The following is a 17701-nucleotide window of genomic DNA, read 5'->3' on the forward strand; positions in this document are numbered from 1 at the left end:
AACTTATAATTCATACCTTAGAACTGTGACCTGACGATCACACTTGAGAAGCAGTCATCAGTGGGATGTACTGCTTACATCTGAGCAGAGTGAAAACTGAGAAATGGGGGCTTGATGTCTCTGCCAGCACACTTGAGAAATGGCTGTCCAAATGAATCTACGATCAAAACTGACAACTGGATAACAACACAGTGACCTGCTAGGTCTGAACTGGCTATCAGAGTGACTACTAGTGAGGACTGGGAATTGTGTGCCAGACTGACCACTGAATCACACACCTGAGACCAGGCTATTAGATCAGTGTTTTTCAACTGCTGGTCTGCTAGCAGAAATTTCTTGCCGGTCCGTGAAAGAGTTATTGCCGCTTATAAGCCTGGATTGTGTAGTGGAATGGAGTGGGACAGCATTGCCTAGGACAACGAGTATAGGTGGCACACGCTGTCCACCTAGGAGCTATGGAGGGGGGCAGGTTCATTCTTTTGATGACAGTACAATGTTTTACTAGTATTGCGTCAGCTCGTCTGTCGACAACATGTGCATATTGTTATCAAATACTATGTTGAGGTATTTCGGAAAGCAAGTTATTTCTTGTGTGACTGTGCTGTAAAATTTTACACCCTACAAAATGCAAAGAAAAAAAAAACAACAAAACCGTTTAACCTTCTTTAAAAGAGAAAACAACAGAAGAAAAGTCGTGATGACACCAAAAGTAAGCCAAGTGCTTTAAGTTTAAAAGAAACAGTGAAAAAGAAATGTGTAGAAACTTCGGAATGTGCAACAGAAACCAAAAAATAAGAAAGAAAAGGAAAAACCTTGTTAGGCATTACGATAAGGGGGACTTAAAGTCTGGTTTCACTGTAGCCCCTGGTTATTAAATTGTGAGTCATATTTTCTACTGTTATTTGTGTGAGAAAACTTTTGCAGCCCAATCACTGATTAACAACCAAGCAGAGAAATAATAATTAATAATAATTCTTAACATTTATATAGTGCTTATCCCACTGCTCAAAGTGCTTACCGAATGAATGTCAATTCAGCGCTGTGTCTCTAGGTGGCAACATTGCAGCCACGGTTATCACATATACTTGTAAAGAAGCAGCAGCAGATTATGGGCTATACAAAAATAAATTGTATTGTATTAGATAGATAGATAGATAGATAGATAGATAGATAGATAGATAGATAGATAGATAGATAGATAGATAGATACTTTATTAATGTGTTGTATTTCACAGTAGCTTTATATGAATTAAGTATTGCACTCTAAAAATTTCAGTTCTATTTTATTAAATTTCAATTTCCAATTCTTTTATTAGCATTTTTTACTGCTTGGTTTAAATTTATTTTAAACAATTTTCATTTTATAGAATTATATTTAAAAACTGATACACAAAATCTCTCTATATATAAAATCCAACGTCTGGCAGTCTGTGTGTATGTCTGTCCGCTTTTCACGAGAGAATTACTTAACGGATTTAGATCGGGGTTTTTTTTCTAGAGTTTGTTTGAACATTCTGGTTTAGTTTGCGACTTCTCTCATCACGCTAAGTATCATAGTTCGCTTGCAGTTCCGATTTATTAGCGCAAATCCAAGAGAGACTCATTGGGCTGCGGGGAGGGAGGTGGGCCCTCCTCACTCACGCGGCAGCCTCAGGGCGTAACCTTAACTGCGCTTTAGTTAGCGAACGAGAGAACTACTTAACAGATTTACATTGTCTTTTTTTTCTATAATTTGCTTGAACATTCCGGTTGATTTTGCGACTTCTCACATCGCGCTAAGAATCATAGTTTGCTTGCAGGAGTTATATATTCGCGCTAATCTGAGACAGAGGCTGTGGGCCAAGGGGACGGGGAAGAGTGACGTCAGGAGTGGGGAGCCAGGCGGGGCCCTCCTCGCTGTCTTGTTTCACTACTACTCAGGTGAAGCTGCAGAGGATGGCTAGTACTACATAAATAATGTTTTTCATTTCTGCCTTAGCAGTCCCCGAAACAATTCTATGTTCACCGGTCTCCCCAAGTGTATAAGGCTGAAAACCACAGTATTAGAGTAACATATAATTCATACCTTAGAACTAGCTATCTCAGTGACCTGACAATCACACCTGAGAAGCAGCCATCAGTGGGATGTATTGGGTCACATTTGACAACTGGTTATAACAGAGCCCCCCACTCGCTGAGAACTGAGAAATGGGGGCTGGACTCATCTGCCAATCACATTTGACAACTGGCTGTCCAAATGACCCTGAAATCAAAAACTGACAACTGGATAGCACAGTGACCTTCTTGGTCATGTCTGAGAACTGCCCAGCAGAGTGACCCACCAGTGAGAGCTGGGAATTTTGTGCTGGACTGACCACCTCCCAATCACACCTAAGGGCAGGCTGTAAGAGTGACGTATCAGTTGTACTTAAAACCTGGCTATCACAGTAACCAGATGGTCACACCTGACAGTGACCTACCTGTGAGAACTGAAAAATGCTGGACTCATCTGCCAAGCACATTTGAGACCCACCTATCAGTGGGATGCACCAATCATACCTGATCACAGGCTCTCAGAGAGGCCCACCCGTGAGAACCAAGAAATGGATGCTGGACTCATCTGCCAAGCACATTTGACAACTGGCTGTCCAAATGACCCTGCGATCAAAACTGAAAGCTGGATACCACGGTGACCTGCTTGGTCATGTCTGAGAACGGACTATCAGTGTGACCTACCAGTGCGTGCTGGGAATTGTGTGTGACAGTGACCACCTCCCAATCAGTCCTGAGACCAGGCTATTAGAGTAGCTATCAGTCACACCTGAAAACTGGCCATCAAAGGCCACACCTGAGACATCGCTACCAGGGTGATGTGTCAATCGCACTGACGAAACTGAGTGAACTGAAGATACATCTGAGGATGGGATATCAGAGTGACCAGATGATCACACCTGAGAGTTTACTATCAGAGAGACCTGCTGATCACACCTGAGAATTAACCAACAGAATGAACTGCACATCAAGCTTGAGAACTGTATATCAGAGCAACCTAGTGGGTCACACCTGTGAACTGGATGACAGTAACCAACCGGTAAAACCTTACCATCCGACTGACTTACACATTACACCTAAGAAATAAGCACCACATTAACTTACTGGTCATACTTTAGATGTGGCTACCACAGCACCCTACCAATCAAAGCTGAGAACTGGGTGCCAGACTAACCAACCAATCAGACATGAGAGCTCTCTATCATAGCATGATCTGTCAGAGTGGAGCTGCCAAAGTTGCCCACCATTCTGAGAAATGGCTGCAAAGCCGTAAGACAGTGTAAAGAGTATGGTGACATTTTCATTTGCAAGTGCCAGTCAATATGCAACACACTGCCACTCCTCACAGCCACAACAAGTGAGTGCAAGAAAGGTGGGTTTCCCTTCACAAACAAAGAAGGTCTGCCAGAATGGCCTACTGATTAGACATTAGAGTTAGCTACTATACTGACATCCCAGTTAGACTTGAGAACAGGATGCCACGGTAATATACTGGCAAGTCGCAAATACTGGGTGAGACTGACTTGCCAGTCAGGCCTGAGAAGAAGCGGCTGCCAGAACGCTCTGCTGCTCACATTGAAGAATACGGTATCATTGTGACCATCTGGTTAGATCTGTGAACTAGATGCCAGCATTGCCTACCACATTATAATAATCACTTTATGAACACTGTGGTCAGACAGGGGTGTCCCAGAGGCCTAGTGGTCTGAGAATTTAGTAGACGTTTGTTCAAATTTCAGTTTCTTTATGGTCACTATTGTCTGTAAATGAAGTTGGGACAACAGAGCACACAAAATATAACTATACCCATTACTTTTCCATCCCCAACCACAACACCTTTATGCTAGAAATGGATCAAGTGATCTGTGCTGTGCCAGGCTGGTTAACGTTGCTTTTCTTGCAGTTGTGCTTATCTGCAGCAATACTCTGAGAGGGTAAACAGGAAGCGGTGCTGATGAAAATAGAGCTGACAGGAAGTTTGTCATCCTGGCTGACTGTGCTGAACCGTCAACTGCTCAGAGGACGGCCCTGTACACGTAGCCAGCAGATCCAGTGAGCCAGCGCTTCTAGATAGCCAGGCAGCCCTGTCCATCACAAGTCCGACTGTGCCAGTGGCGAAGTGCGATAAGAGAAGAGCCGTCAGAGCTGGATGATATCTGATCAACATCAAATTCTGGGTCAAGCACTGCAGTAATTAGCCTCTTCTATCTGTGCTGCTGTATGCAGGTGTAGACCATTAATAGTAAGCTTCATCTTTGTCTTTTCAAAAAAGCAAAATAGCTCTGAACTCTTAAAATGGAAAAGACATAATGACATTAAGGAATCTAACATGTGGACTCTAAGACAGAAGACGAGGGGGCATGGAAAATGAAAAAGATGGCTACACTGTAATAACGTGACACCAAAGTCAGATAACTTTAAAATGAGTTTGCACTTTTATGGGGATGTAAGCTGTAGGGATGGTGGCTCTATTAGTGGTTGACTATCTGGGTACTTTGGTTCTCAGCACATCGTATTGTTTTTATCTTATACATTAAATGTAAAAGGAGAATTTTTGAATGAGCCAATAAAAAAACAATTACCCAGTGTGTAAGTGTGTCTAAGTCAAAAGGAATGGAGGCAACTTCCGTTATCAGTGCCAATGTCTACAGAAAGGGAACATCCTCTCTGTTTAGCGCCTAATGCTCTATTCCCATGGGATCAGTTTTACACCAGGAGGAGTGTTGAAGTAATTCTTACAGAAGAACCTCTATCATTTTGGTGCCATCCGATTCACTTATGTCAGTACCTTTTTATGGACTGAGTGTTCACATCTCAGTAAAGGGTACTTTCTATAAGAAGTCCATAAAAAATAACCCCAGGTTAAACATGTCCAGAGCAACTCAACATGTCAGTACAATTCCGTTATTTGAGCGATTCAGATGGGATTAAAATTACAGATATCTTCTGGTAATAATTACTTTACCCAGTGCCTGAAGTAGAAAAGAAGAACTGTCGGTACTCCTTGGTATACGTGCTCAGTTACAGGGATGGGGTATCCCCTCGGAGGATCAGAGGTGTGCATCTTATATTAAGGTGGCGGTCCCCCTTGTAGGTGTGAAAGGGTTGTTAATGTGGTCTGAAATGATGAACTGACTCATAAGGCAGAATCAGAGAAATGCCAGTATGGAGTACCAGTGCATACTGACCCTCTTCAATCACTGTCTTTACCCACATCCTGGTGTAAAAACAATCCCACCCGTATATGTCAACAGAAACTGGGCAACCTCCTTTATTACCAAAGCCAACAGAAAAGACAAACCTTCTCATTTTAGATCTTAACTCAATGGAAAGTGGGTGATATTCTTTATAAAGACTAACATCAACAGGTAAGAAAGATCACATTTTTGCTTTAGTCAACAAAAGGTATGGAGCCTTCATTATTAATGTGAAAGCCAACAGAAAGGGAATGCCTTCTGTGTATCGGCAGCAGAAAGTGGGCAACTTCCTTACTAATGATAAAGTCATCAGATGGGAGCTCCTTCTGTATTTAATGTCTGGGTTAAAAGTAGGCAATACCACCCTGAATTGAGTCCAGTTCAGCAGAAAGGGACGCATTCCATAATGTGAAGAGAATCTGAATGCCCTTGTGGATTTGTGCCCACACTATAAGAAGAGGGCCAACCACTGAACAATGGTCCGGTCTACAGAAATGACACTCTCTGCCTGCTAAGTGTTTAACGGAAGGGAACAATAACCCTCTATTAACCAAATCAAGAATGTGGGCACCCTTCATAATCGGCGACTGAGTTATCAGATGTGGCATTCTTCTTAGTTCCAATGTCAACACCTTTGGTTTCCAATTCCTAAGGGGGCAACATGCTATATTAATGTGAGAATCAGAGACAGGGAATGAACAGAAGAGTGCACCTGTTGTGAAGAGAGCCCAAATCAGAAGTACGGGGTGCCTTCATCAGTTTGTTACAAAGTCAATGCAAAGGAGGCAACCATTGCTAATTCTTGCCAAAACCAACAGAAAATGGCACCTGCCCTGCTTAACGTCAAAAGGAGGTTCATCCCCCAACTAGTGTCTACTTGAACAGAAACGTGACAGCCTTCCCATTTCATGATATCCAGCACCAACAACATCCATGATTAGTGCCTACGTCAACAGAAGGTGTGGATACCAGTTTATTAACAACTGTAGGTCCTTTTTGATTACTGGTTAACTAAACAAAACCTGGACACCCAGTCCGACTGCTGCCCCACTGGACATAATGTAATCTGAACGCCCGTCCTGATTAGTGGCAGTCATTGCTGAGAGCTAAAATAAACAGAAGAGGAACATCCTGTTAAGTGCCCAGGTCAATAAAAAGGGAGTAAACAGGGGACAGTAGGCATCAAATCAGCACAAAGTGGGCACTCTTCCTGATTAAAGTCAAAGTAAGCAGAATGGGGACCCCATATTAGTGACAAGGTCATAAGAAGGAAGATTTAGTTATTAGTGGCAAAGTCAACTGAATCGAGGCAATAGACCTCTGGTAGTAGTAAATCTCTCAATCAAAAGAAAGCAGACAAGTTCCCCGTAGGCCCCAAGACTATAAGAAGAACCCCCTTGACAGCAGGTAGTGCTTTTGTCCCTGATTATAAGGTTTATACTGTCATGAATGTCGTGTGTACAAATTACAGTGAAATTCATACTTGTGTGTGCGAATCAACATGCAACACATCACCACTCTCTGGCACCATACTACCCTAACCCCGAACCTAACCCTAAACAGTATGTGCCCCCTCAGTTACTGCCCAAGTTCACAAAACATGAACACCCTCCCTAATTACAGCTAATGTCAACAGAAAGAGAGACATGTTTTCTGATTAGTGCCAGTGCCATCAGGGTGGTGGAGCTCTAATTGCCCACTGACTAGCTTCACAGGCATGGGGCATCCCTCCTGACAGGGGTCAGTGGCCACAAGTGGAAAACTCGCTCTCATTAGTGCCCAGCTCAGATGAATGTGGACAACCACCCTGCTTAGTGCCCAATTCAACAGAAAATGGGAAACCCCTTGGATTATTACTTAATCAAGACAAGCCGGACCTTATCCAGGAGTATTTGATCAGATAAAAAGCATCTTCCTGGATTTCTCTAATCAACAAAAGAAAGCCACCCTCCTTCATGTCGGCACCCAAAGGAGAGTTTCCCTTATTAGTCTCAGCATCCCCAGAAAGGGGACATTTTCTCCATGTAATGGATAACACCACTGATGACCAGGGTCTAAAGCTCCCTTCACACTACATGACTTTTCCAGTGATTTTCAGTCCCAGACTTCATTGCCATAATCTTAGCAAGTCGAGGACAGTCACAGCACACTCCTGTGACTACCAGTCATGTAGTCTCTCGCCCCCTAACACAATGAAATGGGTCTGATCCTGTCTTAAGTCATAAGGGTGGGCTCACATGTGTGCGAGAGCTGACAAGCAATGAGTGCCCACCTGGAATAATGCAACCACGAGGCAATAATGTGGAAGCTGTGGACCCCATAACAGTTGTGGATCCCATAAACAAAAGAGAGGCTCTGACTGATGTCCTGTGTTTGCTGTGCCATGACAGAAATAAAAAAGGAAAATAACAGGACTGAGACGTTGTCTGCATTTCCCATATCAGGAAAGCCTGAATATTTACTTGCTGTCAAAATGCTTTGAGCTTGTGATTCTTTAAAAATCTAAAACTGTGCCGAAAAGTAATTTATCATCCCCTGCGATTCCTAGTCATGTATTTTGACATCTTCAAGGCGATGAGATCCAGCAACTACAGTTGCTAAGCCTGACATCCCCAGCAACTAATAGTTGTGTAATGTGCCACCATCCATCCATCCATCCTCTTCCGCTTATCCGAGGTCGGGTCGTGGGGGCAGCAGCTTGAGCAGAGATGCCAAGACTTCCCTCACCCTGGCCACTTCTTCTAGCTCTTCCGGGAGAATCCCAAGGCGTTCCCAGGCCAGCTAAGAGACATAGTCCCTCCAGCGTGTCCTGGGTCTTCCCCGGGGCCTCCTCCCGGTTAGACGTGTCCAGGACACCTCATCAGGGAGGCGTCCAGGAGGCATCCTGATCAGATGCCCGAGCCACCTCATCTGACTCCTCTCGATGCGGAGGAGCAGTGGCTCTACTCTGAGCCCCTCCCGGATGACTGAGCTTCTCACCCTATCTTTAAGGGAAAGCCCAGACACCCTGCAGAGGAAACTCATTTCAGCCGCTTGTATTCGCAATCTCGTTCTTTCGGTCACTACCCATAGCTCATGACCATAGGTGAGGGCAGGAACATAGATCGACTGGTAAATTGAGAGCTTCGCCTTGTGGCTCAGTTCCTTTTTCACCACGACAGGCCGATGCAGAGCCCGCATTACTGGGGATGCCGCACCGATCTGCCTGTCGATCTCACGCTCCATTGTTCCCTCACTCGTGAACAAGGCCTCGAGATACTTGAACTCCTCCACTTGAGGCAGGATCTCGCTACCAACCCTGAGAGGGCACTCCACCCTTTTCCGGCTGAGGACCATGGTCTCGGATTTGGAGGTGCTGATTCCCATCCCAGCCGCTTCACACTCGGCTGCGAACCGATCCAGAGAGAGTAATGTGCCACCGCCTCTCTGATTAGTGCCAAACTTAAAACAAAAGTAACACACTTTCAGATTTGTGCCACAGCTAACAGAAAAGGGACCCCTCTTGAATATTTTCGAAAGGAGAAGGATAATACCTAATTAATTAAGACAAGAGAAATCGAGCACAATCCCTGGTTAGGGTCAACAGAAGCATGGGACCCTGACTCATTACTGCTTAGGTCAACAGAAACTGGCTACACTCCACCTTGAGCCTTGAGTCAAGAGTAAAGTGCCCTTTCTCATGGAATGTAGGTCCCCAATGTGTTCAATAGGTATGGCAATTGTTGGGCAACGATTCCCAGCAGAAACGAAACACTGTCTTCGATTGGTGCTTAAATCAACTGAAGGGAGGGCAACCCAGGATTGTAAGTGTGACACCCAGTCTGTAACTCAGATGAAAGGGGACACCCTGCATGATTTGAGCCAATGTCAACTGAAGAGGAACACCTCATCAACTAGGCGAGTGAAGGGGAGCAATCCCAGATTGACCAAGTTATCAGAAGGTGGCCAGCCTCTCTGATTTGTGCCCAAGTGAACAAAAACGGACAGACCCTCACAGGTTAGTGTGCAAATCCACAGAAATGAAGATGATCACAACAAATTGAGACAGTCCACATTCTTATTGTTGAGAGGTTTCTGCTTTTCACCTACAGACCTCTGGTCGAAGTTTTCAACCAGCATTTCTTTCTTTCCATTCCATGTGAAGAATGTAAAAAGAGGAGAAGTTCAAGGGATTATTTGGGGCCTGATCCACTGGGTCTGTTTGATGGCCATGCTTGGCCCTTGTATGTGAAACATAAAAAGGTTTTAAGGTCAGTAGCATAAACATGGCATTCTCCCTACTTACTGCTATGTCAAAAAATGTGGGTGCACTCCATGTTGTGCTTAAGTCAAGACTATGATTACTAAGATTATTGATATCTTCATCAACTAGTGGCCAAATCAACTGAAGAAAGGAATCCCATACTGACAAAGTCAGCAGAAATAGGGCATCCTCCCTTAACAGTGCATAATTCTAGACATTCACGTATTAGGATTCGACTGATGCATATCATTGTGCTTAGCTTTAAGAAAGAACAACATGTCTGAACATCTTGGATCAGGAAGGTAGGAAACATCAGCATTGTTTCTGAAGGATTAACTACAATGTTTAGGCTCCTTTTTGACATCTTTGATTCTAAGGCCCACAAATTCATGTGTGAGAAATTAAGTTAATTAAAAAAAATGAATCCATGTGTATATAAAGATCGAAAGCAAAAAACTAAGCTGTCCTGATATCCAGCTGTGGTGTGACGACAGTACACCACAGAAAAGACTTAGGCAAGAGTCTGAAGAGGAAGCTGCATGTCACTTGATCACACTTGCTTTACTAACCCCTCCCCTCAAAAATGGAAAAACACAGCACTGCGAGAGGAAGTGTGTGGTGCTCTGTCAGGGTGTGTCCAAAAGATCAAGCCTAGGGCATGCTGGGAGCCCCTGCCACAGAGCACAACGCTCACTACATCTAAAACCTCAACCTCATCTACGGACCTGTTAACCCCCCCAGCATAAAGCGAGTTAAGCACAGGCAGCACCTCAGCAGCCAAATCCTCTGCCACCCTGCAGACAAGGAGAGGTTTGGGCAAGGTCTCCACAGACTGCCTCCTAATCGATCCAAAATGGCTAAAGGGAAGTTGGCACAGGCAGCATCTTAGAAGCCAAATCCTTTACCAGAGACAGAAAGGGCCCATCCTATTGCCAGTGTAGGTGCCCTACAAATGAGAAGTTTAAATACCATCTAATCCGTCTAAAAAGGCATGGAGCTTAGAAGATCCCCAAAGTGAACAACATTAAACAGTGGCAAATTCAAGAGGGGAATGGCTGTCCAGAAGCTCTGACAAGACTCTTCCTATTTTTATAATAATTCCTCCATTTTCTAACCTGCTTATTAATTTTAAGGTCATGAGGGGCAGATGCCTACTGGTGCAATGTGAGAACCAACCTATAGATGAAGTACTGGGGGTGGTGGGGTGTCTGGGACCCTTAATTAGATCTGTAGATCTCCCCTGAAAATAAAAATGATGCTTTCTGAAAATAAACTTAAAGCAATGCCATAGTTTTATAAATTGCTCACTGACAATTGCTGAATTTGTGAGAAAATATTGTAGCAGAGTACAGGCTGGGCGAGGGTAGATGCTTAAATGGCGGCAGCCCATTCAGCATGGAAGTAGAGTCCATCCTTTTATTCAATAGAATCTGAAAACAAGGGTTGAAGAAACAAATAAACTGGAGACTCATTCAGGTGTTAGTGCCTGCCTGCAAAGGGAATCACCTCAGTGATGATAAAAAGTATGATGGCCATTGCTGATATCGTGATAATGTCAGTGCTGAGGTTGGGAACTGTGTGAGGGTCACAGTTTCTGTTTATTGTTCTGTTGTTTGCTGTGGCCTCTAAAAATGGGAAGGTGAAGTCTCTGGTCTTGTTTTAGATTATGGTGTAGCTGTTCATTGTAGTTGAATAAACCAGCCTGTTACCATTATAAACCTGTGGCAGTGCTACCGAAAGGACCACAATTCCCAGCAGTCACCAGGAATGCCCACTGGCCAACCATAGCAGGGAGAAGTCTTGTGTTCAGGGGGAAGAATGGGTCAGAGCAGAGCTGCAGAAGTCTAATTATAAAGTGTGTATGTGTTGTGAAAATTGGATGTTTTGCGTGAAGTTGCTTAGAAGTACAAGGTGGTATGCTTCTGTTTGCAAATTGTGTATCCGCGCATGATGTGATTCTTCATGTCCTAACTCTCCATAGCTAATTCACCGTATATTCCATAATACCAGAGTACTGTATGTTCTAACTAATAATGGGGCACTAATGGGACCTCAAGATAACCACAGGGTATTTTGCATGCTGGTGCCAGTTTATTATAGGGCACACACACAATTGTGAGCACTGTGACAAGCTGAAATTTGCCAATTAAACTAATACATATACTTTCACTATAGAAGGAAAACTAAGAAACCAAAAAACACTTCATCGGGGTAGAACATGTAAACTCCACATAAGTAATGTCCAAGCCAGGAGTTGAACCCAGGACTCTGGAGCTGTGCCACCACTATTTCTGGTATCTCAATGACCCGTGACTGATGTCAAAGACTCAGATGCAGTAAAAGCATTTGGCTGCCAATGCCACTCAAGTACAGAAAAGGCTCAAACTAAATCACCCTCTTAGCACCTGTTGGATAAACATAAAGTAAAACTGTTTTTAATGCTCATGATAGCTTAACTGGCAACTGTAACTCAGGAGTGTGGTGGTGAATATTGCTGTGATGGACTGGCATGGCATTCAGGGTTTGATCCTGCCTTGCACCCAGTGATCCTTGGGACCCTCAACTTGGTAGGTAGGTAGGTAGGTAGGTAGGTAGGTAGGTAGGTAGGTAGGTAGGTAGGTAGGTAGGTAGGTAGGTAGGTAGATAGATAGATAGATAGATAGATAGATAGATAGATAGATAGATAGATAGATAGATAGATAGATAGATAGATAGATAGATAGATAGATAGATAGATAGATAGATAGATAGATAGATAGATAGATACTTTATATGTAGGATGGTGAATGGTTGGATGCAACTGTACTGTCTGTAATGCCTGTATATTATGAAGCCTATCTGCACTACAGAGCATGTCTAATGCCTGGACCCTGTGATGGGCAGCTCAATGAGCATGGAAACGGTATGCAGCAAAGGGTGGAATAAGGCAGGGTTAGCTCCTAGCAAGCCCTAATTAAGAGATGAAGGGTGAGATCTCTGTGATGCTTGGCTGGGAAAGTGGGTAAGCCACCCCACCAGAGAAACTTGGTTCAGAGCCCGTGTAGAAAGATCCAGGTTTGTCAGGCTGTCTGGTCTCCTTACTTGTTACTTAATTTTTTCTTGTGTCAATGCCTGTGGTACAAATTTCTTATTAAACCTGCCCATTTTGTTCATAGTTGGGACTCCTTATTCTCAGTACGGTTGTGTATAACCTCCTCCTGGCACATGTCACTTTGACAACACTGGCCCATACTGCAAATGTAAGCCCAAATCAAAAGCCCTTCCTTTACCAGCAAAGCTATCATTATTTCAAACATCAAACCATGTGGCTTACTTTCTCCGAGGACGACCTCTCTGAGCTTGTCAACGGCCTCGGCAAACCATTCCACGTGCCGGAGGAGCTGGGATATGTCTTCCACTTCGAGGACGTACCCCTCGCCGCTCTCTGCAGTTGGGCTATACGACTGTATTCCCTTGTGAGCCTTGCTGAAACCCCAGGTGCCAGCCGTCTGTGTGGGGAAGCCAGCCGCACTGGCATGGCGACTCAGAGACACAGGGCGTTTCAAGGCGACTGCTGGTGAGGGGCAGTTGGTTATCTTGGAGATCTGCGATTGCATTCCAGGAGAAGACGATGGGTCAGTGAACACAGGAGCCATCTCGGTGGCATCTTTTCTCGGCTGCTCCTGGAGGACAGAAAGCTGAGTTTAAAAGAAGAGAGAGAAAGAGAGAGAGAGAAGGAAAGAGATGACAATGAAATAATGAAATAGCAGTTTTGACATGTTACATGGAGGATGACAAGTGAGTATTAGCAACATTCATCACATTCTTCATATTGCCACTACACAGGTGCCACCACTGCCCCACCTACAGATTCACACAAAGGTTGCGTCATCTGTAAAGCAGCACCTTGAAATAGCCAGAACCCAAGTCCCAGTGGATCAATTATATGCATTAAAGTATAATCTGTGCTGTTTAAAGAAACGACTGTGAAATCTCCAACAGTGTCAAATGACAGTATCCTGCAGCTTAACCTTAATCACAGTATGAACTAGTTAAACATCACAGCGATGGGAGACTTCAGAGTCCCAGACATGATGACCACATTCTGATTCTGTTAGATCACAATACGCAAAATTCCTGTGAATTAGATGGGATCTCACAGCTTTAGCCTCTTGATGTCTAACCCTGTGAGATCTCAGCAGACTGAGGCTTTCTGTTTCTGGAGGCATGTAGGTGCAGTGGATAGCACTGCTGCCTCCCAGATATACTATTATTATCATTATTTCTTATTTGGCTGACACCTTTATCAAGGGCGACTTACAATATCTGACGTACAAATTGGCTACATTGCTTTTGTTTTTTCCAACTGCAGCACAGGCCGGTGAAATGACTTGCTCATGGTCACATAGTATCAGGAGCAGGATGTGAACCCACAACCTCGGGGTCTGAAGTCTGGAGCCACACTGCAAGCCTGTATAGTGATCAAGATTCAAATCCCATGTCCGGCATCTATATGGAGATTGCATTTTCTTTCTGTGTCCTCATATTGTGTATTAGATTAACCTGCATGTCTACTTTAGCCCTGTGGCATGGTCAATTTGGGTGTACACGTGGGTCCTGTGACAGACTGGGGACCCATTTTGATTTGTTTCCAGTTTTGCATCCATCAAATGACGCTGGCATACTTACTATCGCACTCAGGCGGATTATTATATTAAAATAAAAACTTGAGGCCTGCTCTTCTTAGAGTTTAATGTAGAAAAGGGCAAAGATGGGAGACACTGTCCTCCAGGAAGCAACCCCTGAAAAGGATTTAAGGGTTTACGCTGACACAACATTTTAACCATTTGAGCAATGTGTGCCCAAGTAATTAGAAAGGCAAATAAAATGTTAGGTTATATCATAAAAACTGTTCAATATAAATCAAGAGATGTTACGTTCAGAATATATAATGTACAAGTAAGATGGCATCTGGAGTATTGTGTGCCATTCTGGTCAACACGGTACAAGAAAGACATAACAGCATTTGATGTTGTGCAGAGCAGAGCAACTAGGTGCATCATGGAACTTAAGGACATGTCCTACTCTGACAGACTCAGAGAATTAAACCTGTTTAGTCTCAAGCAGAAGAGACTATGTGGGAACCTCATCCAGGTCTTCGAAATTCTCCAAGGCATTGATAAAGTACATCCAGAAGAATTACTTCAACGTAACGATGAAGGACATAATTGGGGAATAAGGGGAAGTGCATTTAAGACTGAAGCCGCAAAGCACTTCTTTACTCAAGGAGTTGTGAAAATGTGGAACAAACTACTGAGACATGAAGTTGAAGCAAAAGACTTGATGACCTTTAAGAAGTATCTGGATGAGGTACTGGAACAGCTTAGCTATTAGCTAAATGAACAAGCTTGATTACTAAATGGTCTATAGTCAGATTTCTTATGTTCTTATAATCAGTCAAACTTTATGATACTTGCCTCATGGAGGAGCAGACCTGAAGGTGTTAGATACGTTGGAAAATAAGATCTGACAAGCTGAGACTCTAAAACAGGTAACTGCAGGTTACTGCGATCTCACTGGATGAGTTGTGAACAGACTAAGGCAATTTGAGAGTTTCCAGGGTTTAAGATGCAAGAATCCCACTTCAGTGAGACAAAGATGCAGAGTCAAGCTTCAGTACTGGACACTGAAAGAGGCCAGGGGCCTCATTCTTAAAACAGTCGGACAAACAGATTTCATCTTAAATTCTATGACTCTGATCTTATCAGAAAATTGACATACAAACTGGGATTTGGAAAACATGACATTGATGTGAAAACCTTCTTATAGATATGCAAACTGAAAATTACGTCTACAAACATTTCATTGTACATGCACATGTAGGCTCCTGCTCCTTTTGTTTTATCCCCAGATGGAACACTTACTTATGATGGGATGAGATGTACATGAACAAAATAACAAACAAGGAAAAGTAATAAAACATTAAGTTATGCTAATATCAAGTAATGAAACTGTAAACTCTAAAGGCAAAACAGATAAACCAGCTCCAGAAGTTATTTAGATATTGGTAAAGGCCACTACAAGGACAAAGGAGGAAGAGCAGACAACAGAAGGGCTGTTCACTTCCTGATCTTCTTCTTGTTTCGTTTTATTTCATTTGTTGTGCTTACAAACCAAACCAGACACATTTTCGTCTATTATATAAAAAAATCCTGGGACGAGACAAGACTTTTTCAGAGAGATAATTTCAAGTCCCGTGAGACCAGATCTTGTGCCAAGAGATTTAACCATGCCCGGGGCCGGAAATAAAAGACAAAGAGTACAAGACAAAGTAGAACGTCATAAAGAGGTTTAAAAACGTTGACACAATACACATGCAGAGCAGGTTAGAGATAATGAAAGTACTAAAATTCGAAAGTCTCAAAAAAATGATAGTAAAGATCACATGAGCGGTAACAAACAGAAATTATTACTCAGTGAAATAATGGAACAGCAAAAAGAGATTGAATACAGTGGTGTGAAAAACTATTTGCCCCCTTCCTGATTTCTTATTCTTTTGCATGTTTGTCACACAAAATGTTTCTGATCATCAAACACATTTAACCATTAGTCAAATATAACACAAGTAAACACAAAATGCAGTTTTTAAATGATGGTTTTTATTATTTAGGGAGAAAAAAAATCCAAACCTACATGGCCCTGTGTGAAAAAGTAATTGCCCCCTTGTTAAAAAATAACCTAACTGTGGTGTATCACACCTGAGTTCAATTTCCGTAGCCACCCCCAGGCCTGATTACTGCCACACCTGTTTCAATCAAGAAATCACTTAAATAGGAGCTGCCTGACACAGAGAAGTAGACCAAAAGCACCTCAAAAGCTAGACATCATGCCAAGATCCAAAGAAATTCAGGAACAAATGAGAACAGAAGTAATTGAGATCTATCAGTCTGGTAAAGGTTATAAAGCCATTTCTAAAGCTTTGGGACTCCAGCGAACCACAGTGAGAGCCATTATCCACAAATGGCAAAAACATGGAACAGTGGTGAACCTTCCCAGGAGTGGCCAGCCGACCAAAATTACCCCAAGAGCGCAGAGACGACTCATCCGAGAGGTCACAAAAGACCCCAGGACAACGTCTAAAGAACTGCAGGCCTCACTTGCCTCAATTAAGGTCAGTGTTCACGACTCCACCATAAGAAAGAGACTGGGCAAAAACGGCCTGCATGGCAGATTTCCAAGACGCAAACCACTGTTAAGCAAAAAGAACATTAGGGCTCGTCTCAATTTTGCTAAGAAACATCTCAATGATTGCCAAGACTTTTGGGAAAATACCTTGTGGACTGATGAGACAAAAGTTGAACTTTTTGGAAGGCAAATGTCCCGTTACACAGCATTTCAGAAAAAGAACATCATACCAACAGTAAAATATGGTGGTGGTAGTGTGATGGTCTGGGGTTGTTTTGCTGCTTCAGGACCTGGAAGGCTTGCTGTGATAGATGGAACCATGAATTCTACTGTCTACCAAAAAATCCTGAAGGAGAATGTCCGGCCATCTGTTCGTCAACTCAAGCTGAAGCGATCTTGGGTGCTGCAACAGGACAATGACCCAAAACACACCAGCAAATCCACCTCTGAATGGCTGAAGAAAAACAAAATGAAGACTTTGGAGTGGCCTAGTCAAAGTCCTGACCTGAATCCAATTGAGATGCTATGGCATGACCTTAAAAAGGCGGTTCATGCTAGAAAACCCTCAAATAAAGCTGAATTACAACAATTTTGCAAAGATGAGTGGGCCAAAATTCCTCCAGAGCACTGTAAAAGACTCATTGCAAGTTATCGCAAACGCTTGATTGCAGTTATTGCTGCTAAGGGTGGCCCAACCAGTTATTAGGTTCAGGGGGCAATTACTTTTTCACACAGGGCCATGTAGGTTTGGATTTTTTTTTTCTCCCTAAATAATAAAAACCACCATTTACAAACTGCATTTTGTGTTTACTTGTGTTATATTTGACTAATGGTTAAATGTGTTTGATGATCAGAAACATTTTGTGTGACAAACATGCAAAAGAATAAGAAATCAGGAAGGGGGCAAATAGTTTTTCACACCACTGTATATGGACATAGGTGATATGACAGAAGTATGTAGATATTGTCCGGCTTTAAACTTTTAGTTGGAGACTTGTAGATCATCTAATTCGTGTTGCCATCAGGAAAAAGTAGTGTTTCTTCCCAATGAAGACGCATATCCGCA

At 43.0% G+C, this 17701-nt stretch overlaps 1 protein-coding gene across 6 annotated transcripts in view; it reads right to left on the bottom strand.

Annotated features, from left to right (window-relative positions):
- arhgap45b (Rho GTPase activating protein 45b) overlaps window positions 1–17701 on the bottom strand; it is a 115787-nt gene that overhangs the window by 65365 nt on the left and 32721 nt on the right. For 4 of the 6 annotated variants that reach the window (XM_028816278.2, XM_028816277.2, XM_028816275.2 and 1 more), the window contains exon 2: window positions 12785–13148. In XM_028816278.2, coding sequence (XP_028672111.2) covers window positions 12785–13148 — 364 coding nt within the window. The remainder of the gene's footprint in view (window positions 1–12784; window positions 13149–17701) is intronic. The other 2 variants (XM_028816279.2, XM_028816276.2) reach the window with 1 other exon arrangement.

Source organism: Erpetoichthys calabaricus, chromosome 12 (genome assembly GCF_900747795.2).
Source record: "Erpetoichthys calabaricus chromosome 12, fErpCal1.3, whole genome shotgun sequence".
Classification (NCBI taxonomy): domain Eukaryota; kingdom Metazoa; phylum Chordata; class Cladistia; order Polypteriformes; family Polypteridae; genus Erpetoichthys; species Erpetoichthys calabaricus.